Genomic DNA, 13,035 nt, shown 5'->3' with positions numbered 1-13,035 from the left:
TGCTTGACGGGCAAGATGAAAAACCGTTAACATGGTTTCTCAAGAAGTGACAGTATTTCAGGTTTTAAAAAGAGCTACAGCTAGTCCCCAACCTGACAGCACAGGCGGTTTGCAAACCAAAAGAAAAAGTGGTTTGATGAGGGGAAGGGGATTCGCTAATGTTCGTAAAATAATATGAAAATGTCTTTTTGTTCACCAAGCCTCTATTGCTTTATCATTTCTTGGCGAACATACAGCATTGAGCCTAAACCTTTTTGCATCTAAAGTTAGATTAAAGGCAAGTGTTATTATGGGGGCATGTATAAATAAAGAACAGTGACAAAATAAATAAAGAAAACGAAGAAGAACATACTTCTTAATTGAAAATATGTAAATGTTACCTGTCAGCCAACAGTAACAGAGCTTTATAACGGTCACAAACTAATGTTAAGTAGGTTACAGCAGTGTTTCTCAAATGGGGGTACGAGTACCCCTATGGGTACTTTGGAGTACTGCAGGGGGTACTTGAAATGTCTTTAAATGTTAAAAAATATCACTCATGCACACCAGTAATTGCTAAAATGATGCTATAATAACTTCAACAAAAAAAATGTAAGATTGACATTTTCAATGTAATCGTTAACTGCCGTAAACTGTCAACTGCTGCAACAAATGCAATCGAGTTCATAATTCATGTGACCCGGGAAGCCAGTTTCCATAATGAATAACGGACAAAAATCAGGGGAATGTATTTGTGGCTTGCACCTGAAAACATAGAGAAAGAAGCAAGAAAGAAAGTGAGAACAGAGTACTGAACACTTGAAATGTAGCATTTAGGGGTTTTCAGTGACACGGTTGTTGCTTAGTAAACCAGACACTGCTGGTGCACCGTATTGTAGTTCTAACATTACCTCTCTTTTTCCTACCTGTTTTGCGTTAAGGCGTACTTGGCTGAAAAATATTTCAAAGGGGGTATATTATTGAAAAAAAAAGTTTGACAACCACTGTTAGTTTAGTGCTAAGTTTCAAAAGTACTTACATTATTCTAGCATTTGCATTCTAAGTCACAACTAATGATGCTACAAAGTTACTCTTATTAATAGTATGTCTTTTATGTAAATAACATGTTTCAATAAAAATAAAGTAATTTAGTATAGCATGAATAAAGGTAACATTAAAGTTACAAATGAGACGGTGACATAAAGTTGTTAGGGTAGTTGGCTTGACATGGAATATAAGTGCTCTGATGTGAACGTAATGCTGCAGGGAGGTCATTTATTGAAAAAATGAGGTTGGATGAAGAATGCAAGCGAGCAGCTCACACAGCACACTACAATTGATGCTTGGTGAGATAGCGTAAACTTTATTGACCCGGAGGGGAAACTTGTCTTGGGCACAGTGCTACAGTCTTGTTACAGACGGCAGCTTAAAATGACGAACCTGTGCTTGGTGATTTGCACACATCTGCTGTGGTATGCTGTCTCTGCATTAAATTAAACAAGGTATAATAACTTTGTTGTGGCTCTTAGCTGATGTATTGTGCTTAAGAACCAGTATGAAACAGACTGCTGATTCACAGCTCCTTGGTTATTAACATTTCTTAAAGGAGGTATCCTCGACAAAGTTGTCATGCTTAAACTTGTTATCCACAGAATATACCAGTTCATAGAAGTGACCACACCTTGCATCACACAATTTGAAAAGTTTTTATGATAAAGAAGGAATACAAATGAGAGAATGCTAATTGTGAAGTCATATTTGCAGTGTCCATGTCAAACACTATCTAGAGTCGTGATATTACAGTATGTACAGTATTTTTCACTTTTTTTACTGTTTTAAATGAAATTCTATGTATTGCTTTGTAGAAAACTGGAATAAACTAAAATTGAGTCTATTCTCCATCAACACATTAAAGTGAAGATTTAGTCTTTCCAAGTACATTTGAGAACCATTCATGAATCTGCTTTGTGTCTGTATGAAGGAACAAATAATGTGTGTATTTATTGAGGGACGGCTCAATGTTTTGATCTTCTGTTTTGAACGAGTGCAAGGAGTTGAAGTTTATTTTATTATTTCAGCCAATGAAAAAGAAGAAGGGAATGACCAGACGGACGGAGGAGGGCTGAGTGATAAAGTATCTCTCTACAAAGGAGATATTACGGTCTTGGAGGTGGATGCCATCGTCAATGCTGGTAAGAATCTGCCCTTTGACCTTTTGGGAGCTGTTGGATGGTGTTTGCTGCTGGAAGGCACCTCGGCTGTTAAATTGTCCTTTGCTGCCCTCTACTGTCAGACTCAGAAAGTGCTGGTTGTGGAGGCATTGCACATGTGATGTGTGTCTGCTCTCCTGGATCTGACCTCCCGTAAGCTGCAATACAGGGACTAGATACCGTTCTGACCTTTTCTTTCTAACGTGTAGTTGCAGCTCTTTCTCCTACCTCACGCCAGTGAAACACGGGGTTGATGACTGAGTTCATTCTGATTCGGTTGGAAGTTACAATTATCTTGTTCGTCACGAATGTGGCATGTGCAGCGCGTGCTGTAAGGATTAGCGGCCACATAGCCATTGCTTCAGTTAAGTAAAGATTTGTTATGGTGACTCAAGGAGAGCATGTTGAATCAAAGAGACTCAGCAGATCTTTCTTTTTCAGAGATTTGTGCTCCTGTTATGTAATGTTCTGCAGTCTGCTCACAACCTACACACATCCGAGTTGCTGAAAGATTGCTTTACCTGTTGCTTCTGCAGCTGATGCTCTTTTGCAGCTATAGATTTGATAGTCCCACCCTGTAGCTGTATAACAGCAGTATGTTAAACATGGTCTACTTTGGCTTTCTGCAGTTGTTTCATAACTTTTAACCTTCCTCATGCGGTATTTGCAAACACACACGCATTACAGTCTACCAAGCATTGTGCATCTCCTGTGAAATTACTCTGTAATTTATGCATCTGTTAATCTGATTATTTATAAGATTAACAGATGTGATAAACAGACTGATCTGTGGGATAAGGCTAATGAATGTAATATATTATGTAAATACCCATCCTGATGTGATGAGGATAGGGTGACATGACATTCTCATCAGCATCATGTAGAAGACAAATATGGGGTTTAGTACACAAACACCTGACACACACTTAAATGTCATGGCAATTTTCTTGCTTCATCAACATTTTGACCTTTTTACAAATGTAGCATCTGTAGCTGATATTATACTCTTCAAGTTGTTTTGGTTTTTTTGATAACTGCTACATGTCTGGATGCTATTTAGACATATCTAAGCTCTGTGAAGATAGATTTTATTCATGGTAAGAGCCACTGATGGGTGGTATAGTATAGACTGATGCACTTTTACCCCATTTTGTCACCAGTCTATGTTCTTTACAGTTAGTATATTTAAACAAACTAAGGTTAAGACAGTGACTAAGGCGAGCAGGGTTTTTATTAAGTGAAAAATAGGGCAAATGAGAATGGAAATGAGGTGCAGGAGGGAGCATTGCACCTTTTTTGTTTTAAACTGTTGAATACTTTTGTAAAGGCGGGCAGTTTATTTCAGCAGTTAATGCTGCCAGACGTCCAGGCTCTGATTGAGCTGCATGGTGGCCAGGAGGTAATTCATTCTGCTTAGCAGGCTGTCAGAGGGTCTGAAAGGTTGAAGGAATTGCTGAAGCCTTTAATAATTTCCAGAAGGTCTCAGCAGTTGGCCCACTGCTGCTCTATTGAGACTGCAGGACCAGTTGTCTATTGTACAGGTGGTTGGACTGATAAGAGCACACAGTACAGTGGTGGACTTTACTGCCCAGTTTCCATCCACTATCTATGACGGTTCTGCTCAGCAATAGTAGTATGTTGTCTATGTTAATGTGAATAGAGTGCTCCAAACCATGGTTATTTTTTGTCATTGGTAAGAAAAGACTTAGATTTTATAGTATGACATGATAAATGGTGGTTACAAACTATGTATTAGTTGAATAGGCTCAGGCTGTCGTGGCGCTTGTCCAAATTGTAGTGCGTAACAAAGTTCTGAGCTGCATGTGAACAAACATTGCGGATGTTGAGCATGGATTTCGATAAGATCTTTGGAAAGTCCGTTCAACTTCTTGCCTTTCATCTATTCACTGTTTCCAATCTGTAGCCGGCAGTACTTCCATTTTCTCATGCTGCCAGTAGACTGCTGCCTATGAAGTGTGAGACTTATGAGAAACAATATTAGCCCAAAGCTTAATGAACCGTCTCTCAGAATGTCTTTTCTCAAACAAGTGCAGTGATGTCGGTGAAGGTTGCTGTGTAAAATGTATGGAGACGTGAAGGCAGGAATACATGTTCCACTATTCACATATTTAGACTACATGTTATACCCTCTTGTGTGTTCAGTGGAGATGAACTGAAGTACAGCTGGTATAATCCTGTGCTGGCCCACCTGCTTGCAGTGTTAAGACTGTATTTTTCTTGCAGTCGAACAAAGCAATTTAGCATCAAGATATCATACTGATATGCGAGATGAAATGGTAACATTTTGATCATTACATATTATGATTTCTTATTTTTTAAGACTGCATTAGCATCATGGTTTTCTAAATGCATTGACTGTAGCTCACAGGAGTGAACAATTACTCCCAAATGTTAACTGTCCAGGAAGTAAGTAAAGCTGCAGTGCTTCTAGCTTGTTTTCAGCTGACCTGTTCTTTTGTTTTATCACATAACATTTTGAATTTATTCTATAAGCCAAAGGCACAACATTTGTGCAACAAGGTTTTGTCATGCATGCTGCATGTTTGCAATGTCTGTAATTTGAAGGGACACAGGCCACTTGGTGCAACTGTTATGCTGGCTGCCTATAGCTTTTAGGGGGTGTCAAGTTGCTTTATGTCCTCTATTAAAGTTGAATTATTAGGCGCATTGAGTTTTTAATTCTTCCTTAATTCTGTTTGGCTGGAGGTTGAACAGAAGGTGCCCAAACTGTCACCTGGGTGAGAGCCTGGAGAGTGCAGGACAAGGAGGTGCTGTGGTGACAATCGGTGAACTGCGGGGGTGGAGGGCAGGATGGCCACGTCATGACGCGGTGGCTGCAGCATCCAGATGGCCCGGCTCAGCCTGCTCTTTAGAAAGAGCCTGCTTTGGTCTGCCACCACTCAAACTCATGCTCCCTGTAACCCTCTGCCTACTGTTCCTAAAGCATGAAAGTGACTGGGAGGAATGTGTATGACACATCTCTGTGGATATCATTGTTTACGCCACACATTGTCCAGATTCCTGTACAGGATGCCATTTCCTCTTTGCCAAAATTACTGAACAACACAGTATCGTCACTTGCATGCTGAACATATTAGAGCTATTATACAAATACCCAACAATTCCCCTCCTCCTCTAGTAGCCCATGGCCTTGGATATATATTTTTGGATTGGTATCGGACAATGATCAATGGAAAGAGGAGACTATCACACTTAATCAAGGCATGTTTCATAGAAAATCATAGGGTTCAGTTAAAGTTAAAGGTGCGTTTTAAATTGAATGCATGTCATTACTGTTGCTTTTACATGGCAAACACAAGATCGTGTCTTCTATTTTTCTCATTGTCTTTGTGCATATGGAGTTCATGAGAGTGTCACCATCCCTCTCGGATCACAATGAGGGCGAAAAGATAACGGTGCGATGTGGAAAGGACTTTTCTTATCATGATGACTGTGGTAATTATGCACAGGGGTCGACTCCTAATCCATTACCCGCCATAAACCTTTCCCATCTTTCTGTATTGGATCATTTTTTGAAGGAGCCAATTTAGTGTGCATAGGGAATCTGGTTATGAACGCTATAAAGAACCTGAAGGGGTTGAGATGAGTGTGAGAAAGGGAATTGGTATTCAGTTGTATGGAGCTGCTCATACTGCAGTCATCGCAGGTTTGATGAGAGCAGTGACCCCCGGAGGACAGACTACCATAATCCAGTGGAGATTGACTTTTATATACGCGTTTTGATATGCGGTCCATTCAAACATTGTTTGCCTGTGGGGCTGCTTGGCACACAGGCAATGTTGTTTACTTTTCAATGATGCATGATGTACAGAAGGCTACCAGGTGCGCTGGCCGGCCTGGTGTAGTGAACAGAATACAATGTTATTCTGTGATTCAGAGAAAGGTAACATAGAGGTGTTCATGTTGTGCGTTTAATGTCCGGCATCATAACATGAAGCTTTCCTGTGTGTTGTTAAAGAAACCAAAATTGGCTTCGACAACACTTATTTGATCTTTATTCAAATTGCACAAATGTCTTTTCACAGTGTGGAATTATCGGCGTAAATGAAACCAGAACGAGACATGGACTCAGTTATTGGGTTGTTCGAGGTACAATTTGAATAAGATTAGCAAATGAGAAATAATAAAATAAAAAAGTGCTAAATTTGATTTCCAATATTATTCAGTGTAAAAACAGCAGCTACATGCAATCAAAAACAAAACAATACTCAGCTGCACATTATCCGCAAAGTTATTGAACTCGTTGCATCTCTAAGGGGTTACTTTTCTTTTAAGGGTGAGTTTGTGGTTCATCCTTCCCCACTTATTGGAAACCTCAGTAGTGGTGGCAGCACGGCAACAGAGCAGGATAATGGTGTGTAATGTCCAGAGAATATTATATGCTTCTCTGAGACACAAGCCTTAATGGAGAGCACTGCGTTATTTATTAGGGAATGACTCTGAGTGCTCTGGTAATATTTTAGCCTGCACAGCACAAGGCTTTCCAGAATGAAAAGTAGATGTGACATTTTTATTCTCTCGCTGCTCTCTGTCCATAGACGGACTCTAAAAATACTGACTTTTTCACTGTCACTCTTCCAAACTTTAGGGTTCTTTTCAAAGGTCTGCTTGTAAAATATGACAACATATTCCCCTTTTCTGTTTTGTGAAAGGCAGTACTCTTATGTGAAATTGATTTGCTGTCCAAAGCCTTTTTTTCTGTTGTTGGGCCTCTTCATTACTGAATGAGGACATTTTTTAGCAGTTGCAGGGTAGGTTGTCTCAACACTACACCCATTAAGACTAACACCAGACTGGTGCCAAAGAATGATGTCAACTTTACGATTCACTTTTTACCATTCCTCTTCCTTTCGTGATTGATGAAGCCTATGGCTTATTGTTTTGCGTCTTACTGTTTGGGGATCTTGTCAACATCGACTCTTCATGAGATTTTCTGTCAGGCCATGGGATGTGCTGCACAACACACTCATCCCCTGGAGAGTCTGGCTTGACGGGTCTATCCGTCTCTCTGCAGATTCCCACTCTGTGCCATAACCTCCCTGAGTGATGCAGCCAAGCTCCCAGCAATGTGACTGGAATTCAGGGTCTCTCACTCTCTCCGTTCTCCCTTTTCACTGTGGTGCACACACACAGACACAGTACATTACAAACCGTTGCAGAGGACGGGTAACTTCTTGAGCAAACTTGTGATTGTTGCACTGTCGCACCAAGAATGAAAATCGATGCCCCTGGCTGAGGGAGCTTGCTGCTCTGTTGAACAGTGAAATGACTCCGTTGAGTGGGTTGCGTTGGGTCCTATCACTAAAAGGTCCAGTTAATCGTATCAGCGCTGAGAGAGAGAGAGATACAGCACAAGGCCAGGGTTTTCCCTCCCATCAGGGTGTAGATGTGAACCGAGGTGACAAACCAGCTGACGAGCTTCCTCTGCTTCCGATCTCGGCTCGATTTCTCCCCTCCCAGGGTTCCGCTTGTCAACAGCCTTGCAGCCGGCCTCAGTGTTTGGTCGACGTCACTGTTGTTTACTTAATTCCTCTGGCCTACGAGGTGCCAACATGGCCAGGTAGAAATCATTTTTCACGAGGTGTGCCTAATAGAAGGTTATCATGGGAATCTGTGCTGTCAGTGTGGATCCGGCTGGCACTTAGAGAAATTAATCCCTTTGCTTGAACTGCTAATGGTGTATGACCGTATTGAGTGTTTGGGAGAATGAGCCTCCCCGTCCTTCCCAGTCCCACATTTTGTGACCCAACCCACACCACCACCTCCCTCTCTGACACAAACACTCGTACACAAACACTCACAGTGGTGTTCAGGCCATGAAACTGACTTTGTGTCTTTTAGAGACGGTTGCCAGTGCTCATGAGGGGGACCGTCGGTCATGTCAGGTCCTCACTTGTCTCCCCTGGTAGACAGAGAACTTAAGTAATCGTTGTCGAGGTCGGAAAGTCTCTGTTTACACCCCTGTTTTTCTTCCTAGTCCCTTCTTCTCAAAACATGCCAGGTCTCATCCGTCAGGCCTGTGAGTAATTGTGAGGGTATTCAGACATGGAGATAGTTCTGTTTCTCTCTTCCTTTAACTCGCACAAGTTGAGGATTTTTGAAAAAACAAAACGACACAATGCTTTCTGAATGGATACTTAAAAATGATGGTTACAAAAGCAGATGCATAGAATGTTTTGTAGTGGTATGAAGCAGGTAGAGCTTTCATTTACGCTTGTGTTTCTGGTGACCTATAGGGGGCAGTGTGGCTCCACCTAAGTATTGCTGACATTTCTGATGGCAGAGTAAGTTTTGAGAAGCGAGATCACTGGGCTGGTGCTGCATTTCAGATGGATAAATCCCCCTTTTCTGCCTCCTCTTCACAGATGTTTCTCTCGAAATGTTTGCGGTGACAACTGGAAATTCCAAGACATCTTCTCCAATAGCCTGGAAAAATGTCCAATGTTGTGCTGTTTTTGGAAATTGAAACGCATTTATGGGACAAAATGGTACAGATGCTGATCTTGGAGCTCAGTCAAGGTTTCAGATGTTACACATTAGCGTAAAAGAAGTGAGTGTCTTTTAATGCCGTGGTTGAGATGTGGAGATGCAACGTGCACAGTTGTGTACTTGCATGTGCAGAATAGTTATTTTATCCTTTACCATCTCTTTACTGGCAGAGTGAAAGGAGATTGTTGCAGAAATCAACTGCTGACTGTTTCTCTGCAGACTCCCCAGGCAGTGTGCTCTGCACGGTCGTCAGCAGGCACTGGTCCTCACAATACCCCTCTTGGAGCACCAGTTCATTCTCCCTGTTTCTGTTCTCCCCATGTGTTCCTCAGTTCCCTCATTTTTGGTTTTGAGTTAATCGCTACTCCTGCGAATGCTGTAGACCTTTGTGGAAACAAACAAATGTGAGCCATGTACACTGAGAGCCCAGGAATGTGTGCACCTTAGCAGAAATACTGATGAGCTACTTGGTTACACGCCTGCAGTTGCAAGGTTTTCAGTAACTGCTTCATATGTATAATGGCTAGGTGATGGTAATGAGCAACACAATGTCACAAGTAAGTAAAGGAATATAAAACACACATTTTGACGAGGGTATTGTCTTTGAGGATTGTAGGCCTAAAAACTCTTTATAATTTTATGCTTTAGCTAAACGGTCCTCATTTCTTCAGAGGGGATGCAGTGGTTAAAATATATTCATGCTGTCCATGATATGTAGTCGTGTTTTGACAGAAATAAAATATTCCAATGCAGCGTTACTGTGACTAAGTCTCTGTCAAAATTCTACCGAGAACATCAGCGTTTAATGGAGATATGAAATGGTGTCCTCCCCAATATTTTCCTGTTGGCTAAACAGAGAAAAACCTTTGGTATAAGAAAGACTCAAAGGAACTCGAATGAATGAACTTCTGCGATGTTTGCTGAGTAGCTTTAAATGAGAATGCAATTCCTATAACCCAGGGCAGTTCATTCGATATTTGTGAGCATGTCCAAGTTTCTCTCAAAGCTGAGGAACCAGGGGCCGTGTCCTTAAAAGTGGCTCTCAACTGGCTATTTAGAATGCATTTTAAAGTAACTGGAAATGTTCCAGTGCCAGATTCCTTTTTAACTTTTAAAACTAGGAGAGAACCAGCAGATGTTTATTTATAAGTCCTTCGAAGGTGAAGGTTTGCCTCTAACTGAAATTACTGAAGGGAGTAAACACTTAGCGAAGATGCCATTTTACCCCTAAACTACAAAATATTTCACTGTCCAAATGAATCTTAAGAGGGTTAGCTTCAAGCATACTGAACATTTCAGCAGAAACCTTCCGTTGATTGGCTGCATGTATACACTAAATGTTCATTTACAGAACCAGGAAAAGGGTCAATTGAACCCTTTAACCACTATTACTAGAACTGTCACCACTGGAAAGCTTTTATTATAGTCATTTAAAAAAATATATATACATTTTTTTTATTTTGCAGTAGGTATTTAAGTACCGTCCTATTCTTACAGGCTAATCCATGTCACATCCTTTATAAGATATATATATATATATATATATATATATATATATATATATATATATATATATATATATATATATCCAAATGCCTATTGACATTTTCTTGTGAGCTAACTGTATACATAATTAAATAACATTAAGTTGGACAAAATATCTAGTTATTAGGAGTCATATTTGTATTTATTTTTGCCTTTATCCTCATATAGTTGCCGCATTTATAAACGATCCTTAATCAGGGTTCCCACATGTCCTGGAAAATGAGAGAAAAAGTCAAATGTGGACAATCTTGTGTTTCAACATTCTCTTATTTTCCAATGAGCCACTAGTCTATTTATCAGAGTTCCCCAAAAACTAAAACCAATTTCCATCTGAAAGGGCTGAGTTATGCTCAGAATCATATTAATGTTTAAATGGTAGTTTATGGACGACAGTATTTTGAATAGGTAGCTCTTGGTACTCTCATCACATGGTAGCACATACAGGTTGGTTTAACTCTGAATGATGAATGTTCCATTATACTTCAAATGTAAATATTAGTCACTGCTGGCTGATAACTGTTATATTATTCTATCATCAATTTGTCATAACCACATAAGAGATGTTATCATAGATGTTATCATAGATGAGTTGTAGCCATTGACATTGCAGCCATTGACTGCACGTCCTTTGATCAGACTGCCTCAGATGGGTACATATTAGTGTTTGGCGCAATCACTGAAAAGAGTGGGAACTCTTTTTGAGCCTCCTAAAATATATACCGTGTAGCAATTTTTAACATGACCTTAGAATATAGATTTCCCTTGTCATAGGTGTCCGCTTGATATAATATGATGTAAGACAGGCATCAGCGATCTGTTAAAATGTGAAGCCCATTGTGCCGGAGAGGTCTATAGACTACATTTTTACTACCCAAATTATGTTTGATAGCAGTACTAGCGGTGCAGAACCAGAAAACACACATTAACCAATGAAAAAATCACCTTACGGTACTATCAGAGAGACCTTTTCCATCTTCCATAATGAACCTGGTTCCTATCAGCATCAGCTTTTCCGAGATGAAAACAAATCCAAACATAACGTTTGAGAACTTGCAAAAATGCAATAAATGTGACAGGAAAAATAGTTTTTTGGGGGAAAATAATCGGCTAGTTGACAATGACATAAAGCTCTTACAAAGACCCTGACCTTAAAGAACACTGCTGAATGCTCTCTGATAGAAATTAGACACAAGGAAAACATGCTGATGTACATATGTATGTATGTGCATGTATATGGGAAGTAAAGGATTCTTGATCTCATCATGTCTTTATAAAGTTCAGGTGAGAAAAATAATCGTGCTTTCTCTGTGTCACAGCAATTTTAATTGTCTTCACCAGCTCTGAAACACGCAGCTACGTGTTATGGTGTAGGAGAACTGGTAGGATGCAGTGTGTCACTGCGACGATGTTTTTAATTGAACATGCTCTATCTATTGTACAGTAATAATGAAAATACACTGAACTTCAGCAGCAGCTCTCAGGGGCTACGTGACTGCGCAGTCGTTGCCCTCCTGAATGGTAATGAAGCCCTGACTGGACATCCTGATGAAATGGATTTCCCTTTCGTTGACACAAGTGATTGTGTGGTTACTGTCGGGCTTAGGGAATGTGGACTCATTACAGACAAAGACCTTCGTTCAGCCGACTGTTAATAGAAACGAGACTGGGTTCTGTTGGCTATGATGAACGGGGAGCGTGATGCGAGACATCTGGAAGATATGAGTCTATTAGGCATGATGGATTTATTATTTTTGAAAGGTCTTAAAGCTTACAAGTCAGTGTTTGATGTAACTACTCTGCACACAATGATCACTAATGATCACTCTATCAGATTTCCAAAAACCCAATCATTTTGGGCTCATGTATGACAAAATTAAGTGTTTATTGCAGACTTTGTTAGAAGGTACTGTATACTGAAAGATTGTATTCCTTCAGTTGATCACTTCAGGCAGTTATTAGGGTAACAAGGCTTTGCATACTGAGAATATGCAATCAGATGGTTGACATTTCATTCTGTGTGACAAACTCCCCAGAAGAGCAAAGCGATTTTGAGGTGACCCGAGAAGTTAGATTAGATTTTCTTTCCATAACAGAGTTCAGCATGGGAAGGAATTTTTGACCAGAGGAGACGAAGCTTGAGTAGCAGTGAGTGAGGAGGTGTTTTGCAGCAGGGTTCAGAGGGTTGCTTATATAGAGCAGTTATAGACAACCTGATGATTTGTTGTCATGTACCGGGAGAGAGCAGCGAGACCTGACTTGGAGGTAGTGTGACCTCAAACAAACTACATTTGTTCAACCTCGCTCAGCTGTGGAGCTATAATGGGATGATTGAATTGCTTCTGCAATTAGCATGATGAAATGGACAAATAAGTGACTTTAGTGAAACCTGTTCCAGTAAGGGGCTGCAATTTGGTTGGCCTTTGATGTTTCGGTTGGCTATGGAGACAATTTAATCTCTTTAATAGAATCTTACCTCTCCCCCCCCCCTCCCCATGCACAAACAAAGCAGATTAAAGGTTCTCTATGAGGCAAAGACTTCACAGTCTTCGTGTTGGAACAGAATTCCCAATACTGTGGGTGGCATTGGGTTTTTTTTGTCTGTTGTGTGGCGAGAAACTCCCTCAACACAGAACCACAGCATTATTTCTGTTCAATTGTACTTATCTTATTTTATTTAACCAGGGTTAATATCTTGGATTTCTTTTGTAAGGGAGACCCCACCAGGACATCAATAGCACATCATGTATTATATATAACTTAAGTATGTCCA

General features: G+C 40.3%; 1 protein-coding gene across 2 annotated transcripts in view; it reads left to right on the top strand.

Annotated features, from left to right (window-relative positions):
- Positions 1–13,035, top strand: part of macrod2 (mono-ADP ribosylhydrolase 2) — a 381,154-nt gene that overhangs the window by 4,602 nt on the left and 363,517 nt on the right. For both annotated transcript variants that reach the window (XM_079280386.1, XM_079280385.1), the window contains exon 3: positions 2,058–2,171. In XM_079280386.1, coding sequence (XP_079136512.1) covers positions 2,058–2,171 — 114 coding nt within the window. The remainder of the gene's footprint in view (positions 1–2,057; positions 2,172–13,035) is intronic.

This window comes from Melanostigma gelatinosum (assembly GCF_949748355.1).
Source record: "Melanostigma gelatinosum genome assembly, chromosome: 12".
Classification (NCBI taxonomy): domain Eukaryota; kingdom Metazoa; phylum Chordata; class Actinopteri; order Perciformes; family Zoarcidae; genus Melanostigma; species Melanostigma gelatinosum.
The sequence above is the reverse complement of the archived record's forward strand: the minus strand, read 5'-3'. Positions and strand labels throughout refer to the sequence as shown.